Raw genomic sequence first — 6051 nt, forward strand, 5'->3', positions numbered from 1 at the left:
GGATGGGATGAGCTCCTCAGGCAGAACTGCTGACCCCGGGTGCCCTGACCAGTGATGGGGACACACGACTATAGTGGCAGTTTGGGGCACTCACTGCTGTCACCACTAGACTGAAACATGGCCCCAGGTCTCTAAGCCAAAGGCCGGAACTCTCATGGGTCAGATTAAGATTTCAGTCAATGAGTCACAGCATTTGAGCACTCATGCCATTTTGGAGTTAATTTTAAATTCATTTTCAGGCTATTTTTCTCCTACCTTGGTATTTATTTGGCTGGTAGAGGTGTGTGTGTGTGTGTGTGTGTGTGTGTGTGTGTGTGTGTGTGTGTGTGTATGTAATATGTACATATAATTATCTTTATCTCAAGTACATTTTCTGATTTCATTTATCTCCCTTATTCGTGCTAAACCTTCTTAGCCTTGGCTGTGACTCTGTTGATTATATTGATTATTCTTAAAAAGGAAAATAAATTGCTGCATAATTGCAGTAATGAGAATGACATTCTTCAGTTGCAAAAATAGTCTGGGTGAATCACAGATGCAATGCTGGGTGACAGAAGGCAGACCTGACTCTTACTATCTGATTCCATTTATGGAGTACAGAAAGAGGCAAATGGCATTTATGTTGTTTAAAGACAAGATAGTGGTTACCTTGGGAGGAGAAAATGACTGCTGGGGACACCCGGGGAGCGTTCTGGGGAGCTGGTAATGTTTTTTCATGGCTGGGGTACTGGTTACAATGGCTGTGTTCAGTTTGTGAAAATTCACCCAGCCGTACACTTTTGAGTACCTTTCTATATGCATATATTATACTTCAGTAAAAAGTTTAGTAAACCTGTCCGGACTTTGGAAATTACTATGGTTAGCTCTCCAGGCTTAAGCTCAAATACATTATAAAAATACACAATTAAACCAAATTTTAAAACCAATGGTAGTCATCATAAGTACTGATCTGGAGAGCAAGGTGTTTTTCAGTGGTATGAGGACGGGAGTTTCTTACCCTTCTCCTGGCGTCAAGGTTCATTTGAGGCCAATTGTTGAGGTGCTTGGTTTGCCATCCTCTTACCTTGCTGTACCTCTTACATCCTTTTCTCCAGAGCCCTGTGCTGCCTCATAGCACGGGGTTGGGAATTACCCAGGCCTGCCCGCCCTTAGAAATCTCCAGCATTATCTAACACACACACACACACACCAAACCCCATTCCTTACAGGACACTGAGTGTTGTGGCTGGGGAGTAGGGAAAGCAGGGAAGCTCGTGCATTGAACAGAATATGTGTACAGGTGAATGGCAGCCCTCCAAACCCTCCCTATGCAATTTGCATTTTACCTCTGAGAAATAAAAGTAGAATAATTATCCCAGGTTAAGACTTATTCATTGTATTACAGACTAACTAGAAGCGTTGGTCAATTTTTGATATGTAACAAAATACCTGAACATGTCAGTGGCATACAAAGACAGATACTTCTTTTTATGCTCATGGCTTGGCTGATCTAGGCTGGGCCAGGCTAGGCTCCAGGCTTTCGTCAAGTCTCAGTTTGTTTCACATAGTTTCACTCTGGGGCTCGGGCTGAAGGCGTAGTGGCAATGAGGGACAAACTCTTCTCACGGTGGATTCCAGGAGCACAAGAGGGCAAGCAAACTGCGCAAGTACACTGCAAGCAGCTACTAACAATATAATTACTAACATCCCACTGGCCAAACCAAGTCACGTGGCTGAGCCCTAAGTCCAGGGCCGGAGAAGTACACTGCACCTACCATGACGCTTTGGCAAGAATGTGGAGTGTAATTCTAACACAGGAGGGAGAGAAGAATGGGCAGTAATGATCCAATCTGTCAGAAGAAGTAACGAGTTGAAGTCACAAGTGTTAAAGACAAATGGTTCCCTGTGTTGGCTGGTTGGTTGTTTTTTTCCCCCGTCAGGCAGAACTCTTATTGAATCTCATATAAATAGACTTTTGAGAATAAAAAATATGTAAAATTAGTCTCAACCTTAAACCTATTTTTATTCCTTTGAGGAGGGAAAAGTATTCATTCAAAATATGCCCTTCTTTTTCCTTCCGCAGCCCACGTACTAATACGTATCATCCTCCCCATGATTTTCTGCCTTCTGCTACTCATGGTCTTGTGTTACTTAACGAGTCAATGGTAAGTGTGTGGGGGAGGTTATCCAAGAAGGCAGTCAGAGCAACATCTAGGAAGGAATTTAATAACACAAATCACACTGAATATGAGAAAAAGTGCTTAAAAGGAAAAGGACAGAGGAGGGAGCCTCGAAAGAAAATATGACAAATTTTTAAACAGTTTTGCTTTTTTGGTCACTAGATAAGGAAAACAATAACTATTTCAAAAGATTGCAAAACTTGTTCAATAACAATAGCTAATATTTATATTTCACTTACTATGCGCTTGACATTGTTCTAAGTACTTTACATATAACAACTCATTCCATCCTCACAACACTACGAGAAGTACAGTAATTATCTCCATTGAACCAGTGAGGAAATTAAAGCACAGAAGGGTTAATTTAAGTAGCTTGCCCAGTGTCACAGTTAGTGAGCCATAGAGCAAGGATTAGAACCCGGGAATCTGCCTCCAGAGTTCTCAACTCTTAAGTATTCCGCCCTATTGCAAAATTCGGTCTCATGTTCGCTGTTTTTCTAGGATGAAGGAGAAGTGTTATCCTGACATTCCAGACCCTTACAAGAGCAGTGTCCTGTCATTAATAAAATACAAGGTAAATGTTGGGAAATTGTATGGATACCATATACCTGTTAAATCCTAATCCAGGGTGAGGGTTGTAATAATCATACTTTCCTAGACTTCTTCAGGAAGATATAACAGAGCAAAGCCACCTCTGTTCCCATAGCCTTGAATGGGTGAATGGAACTTTGATTTCTTCTGTCAGGGGGAATCCTTTGGTTTTCAACACCACAACCAATTAACATGTGACCAGGCTGAAATGTGAGAAAAATTGAAGCTCTAAGTGCATTTCTCATACTTCATCTACCCTGATATACACACACGTTATATTTACGTATTTTTTTGTTTGTTTTCCAGGAGAATCATCACCCAACAATAATGAACGTCAATGACTGCGTTCCAGATGCTATTGAAGTTGTCAACAAGCTGGAAGGAAGTAAGATCCAGTTCTTAGGTGCCAGGAAGTCACTCACAGAAATGGAGTTTACTAAGCCTGCCTACCTTTACCTCCTCCCAACAGAGAACTACTCCGGCCCTGGCCCCTGCATCTGTTTTGAGAACTTCACCTACAATCAGGCAGCTTCTGACTCTGGTTCCTGTGGCCATGTACCTGTACTCCTCAAAACCCCACCAAGTCAGCTGGCACTGTTGACTTCACCTGAAAATTTACTAAAGACACTAGAACAAAACTACGTGAACTCCTCGGGAGGAAGCCCAGCTGGAGAAACTAGTTTGAATTATGTGTCCCAGTTGGCTTCACACATGTCTGGAGACAAGGACAGCCTTCCAACAAATCCACCAGGGCCAGCACTCTGTTCCGAGTACAGAACGCAAATGGCTGTATCCCTGGGTCTTGCCTCGCCTTCTCCGAGTGAGAACAGCAGCCTCTCCTCGGTTACCCTTTTAGATCAAGGTGAACCCCGCCGCTAATCGTGTACCCAGGTTGTACCTTCATGTTACATAGGCACCAAGAGAAGCACAGCCAGCACCGTTCTATCACCAGAGACCTCGGTGCCTAATCCCAGTGAGCTATCACCACTGGCAAGTCGGATTTACGTACGAGCACTATCATCTTGCCAGGTTTCCGAGTTCAGTAGCTATGAAACTTACTATCCTTCCTTGGAGCAGGCTTGCTGTAGAAATGGCTGGATCATGGGAACAGGCATACCACCTGCCACCCTGGCACTTCACATGGGAACAGACGCCATCCCCACAGGACTGGACAGGGTGGCTACGGTCCTACAAGCTCAGCCTTTAGCGAGAAATTATTTCCATTAAGTTTTACCCCCACGTTGACTGTATTAAGGGTAAAGGAAGTAGATTTCAGGCTTTAATAAAGTCCACCGATCTGTTACTAAAGCATAGATTGTCAACGATAATTTATTCTGAATGTATTTGATGAAAAAGTCACAGATGTTTGAGACCAAAACAGATTTTTGACTTGTCTTGCAGTAATAAGAATTTGGAGTTCACTGGCACGGTAAAATTAACTCTTCTGGGGCACAGACCTTATCTAATAGCTAAGATATGAATAAATCAGTAAGATCCCCACAATTGTCATTTTATCCAGCTTAGCACAGTCAGAGTGGGATTGGCAAGGAACTCCTGACCTAGTGTCGAGATAAGCGCACTCCTCCTTGATAGACACCAGGCTTCTACCATAATTTTTGATGACTACCTCAAATAGAAAAAGGAAAGTATATCATTGAGTAATTCCATGCACATTTTATGGTTGCTCTTTTATTTCAAGAACTATAATATATAAATGACCTGTTTTCATTTAGCATCCTTTGGACTCTGCAATAAGTTGTTTTGAATCAAGATAACCCCCTAATTTATATTCCTACTATGGTAACCTAACAGAATTAAACCGCATTGTTGGCCATTGTCTAGAATAATCAAAAGCTATCTGGAGTGGAGAAATTCTGTTTTGGCTCAGCAGCAGCTTTGTCTCCTTGAACCAATATATGCAAAGCACCTGGTGTATAATGGGTGCTCAATACATGTTCATTCCTTTCTCTTCCTTCTACCCAACCCTTAATGTGTATTGGCCACATTTCTAAACAAGCACAAATGGGGGTTCCTTTTTGTTTGCTGTGGTGGATGTGACACCGCCTCTGGTACCAAATGCTCTGCACCGTGCCATCAACACTGTGAAGAGGGAGGGAAGGACCCACGTCTCACTTTAGGGAGATGTCAGCTGGCCTACAGATCCCCAGACAAACCAGGACTTTGTTCAAAAGGCATTTCCACCTTTTCCTTACATGTGTCTAAGCCTTTTGCTAAGAAAATTGGTTATCAACTCCTAACATAGTACAAACAAGTATCTTGATCAGTATAACAGTTTTGAGAAGACTTTGGGGCCAGTATTGCCACCACTTATACCTTCTTTATGTTCCTTTGTCATGCATGATGCGGTGATTAACGTACACAGAAATGTCGATGACAGCGACAGCTGCTTTGTAAATAGTATCTTTCATATAGATTTGCTTTGAAAAATAATCCACAAAACCTTGAAGTAATTTTTGTTGCAATAAGCCTTAATTAAACTATTTCGCCATTGCATTATTTTGTGTGTTTTCTCTGCCTCGATGAAATGAAAATCTAACAATTAGGATAGCCGATAAATCACCTCATGAGCTTATTAAAAAAAATGCAAATGTCTGGGTCCCCCTCTAAACCTCCTAATCAGAATCTCTGCGGCACAAGGTTTGGAATCCATAGATTTTTTCATCAGGCATTCAGATGCGCACTCAACTTTGAGAATCACTGGCCTAATCAAATGAAGACGTCGTTCTGAAATATCACAGCACACCAGTAGGAAAGTTACGTAGCTGAGCTATGTAACTGTGCTTATGGTATCACTCTAACTATAGTTTTGGCTATAAATGTTCCTCTCCCATGTTTATAACAACTAAATAAATTAATATTTATACCTTAAGTTTTAGTTTTATATACAATCTTAACTGCATTGTTTTAGGAAGTGTTGTTTAGAAACTTAGAAATTTGTATTCCTATGTCAGTAGAACTAATTGGATTTAAAAAAAAAAACTCATGGAAAATTTCAAATATACACAAAAGTCGAATAGTTTAGTGAACCCCCATGTACTACCATCAGCCCCAACAGCCACTAACTCATGGCTGTTTCAGGCCATTCATATCCTTGTCCACTCTCCCTCCTGATACTATTTTAAGGCAAATCATATGATTTCATCTGTAAGTATTTGTTTCGCTAAATGGACTTTACTTTTCCTAACATAGCTACAATACATCTTTTAAAAAAATCACACCTAAATTCACATTAGTAATAATTCCTTAGAAATATCAGGATATTTTAATGGGGCAGGACTGG

General features: G+C 41.2%; 1 protein-coding gene across 3 annotated transcripts in view; it reads left to right on the forward strand.

The window, feature by feature from the left end:
- OSMR (oncostatin M receptor) overlaps positions 1-5242 on the forward strand; it is a 49011-nt gene extending 43769 nt beyond the window's left edge. Inside the window, exons 16-19 of one of the 3 annotated variants that reach the window (XM_033111004.1) lie at positions 2063-2144; positions 2661-2733; positions 3057-3135; positions 3220-5242. In XM_033111004.1, the coding sequence (XP_032966895.1) occupies positions 2063-2144; positions 2661-2733; positions 3057-3135; positions 3220-3629 (644 nt within the window). In that variant the 3' untranslated portion in view covers positions 3630-5242. Of the gene's footprint in view, positions 1-2062; positions 2145-2660; positions 2734-3056 lie in introns of all 3 variants that reach the window. The other 2 variants (XM_033111003.1, XM_033111001.1) reach the window with 2 other exon arrangements.
- The last annotated feature ends 809 nt before the right edge of the window (positions 5243-6051 follow it).

The sequence above is a fragment of the Rhinolophus ferrumequinum genome, chromosome 7 (assembly GCF_004115265.2).
Source record: "Rhinolophus ferrumequinum isolate MPI-CBG mRhiFer1 chromosome 7, mRhiFer1_v1.p, whole genome shotgun sequence".
NCBI lineage: Eukaryota > Metazoa > Chordata > Mammalia > Chiroptera > Rhinolophidae > Rhinolophus > Rhinolophus ferrumequinum.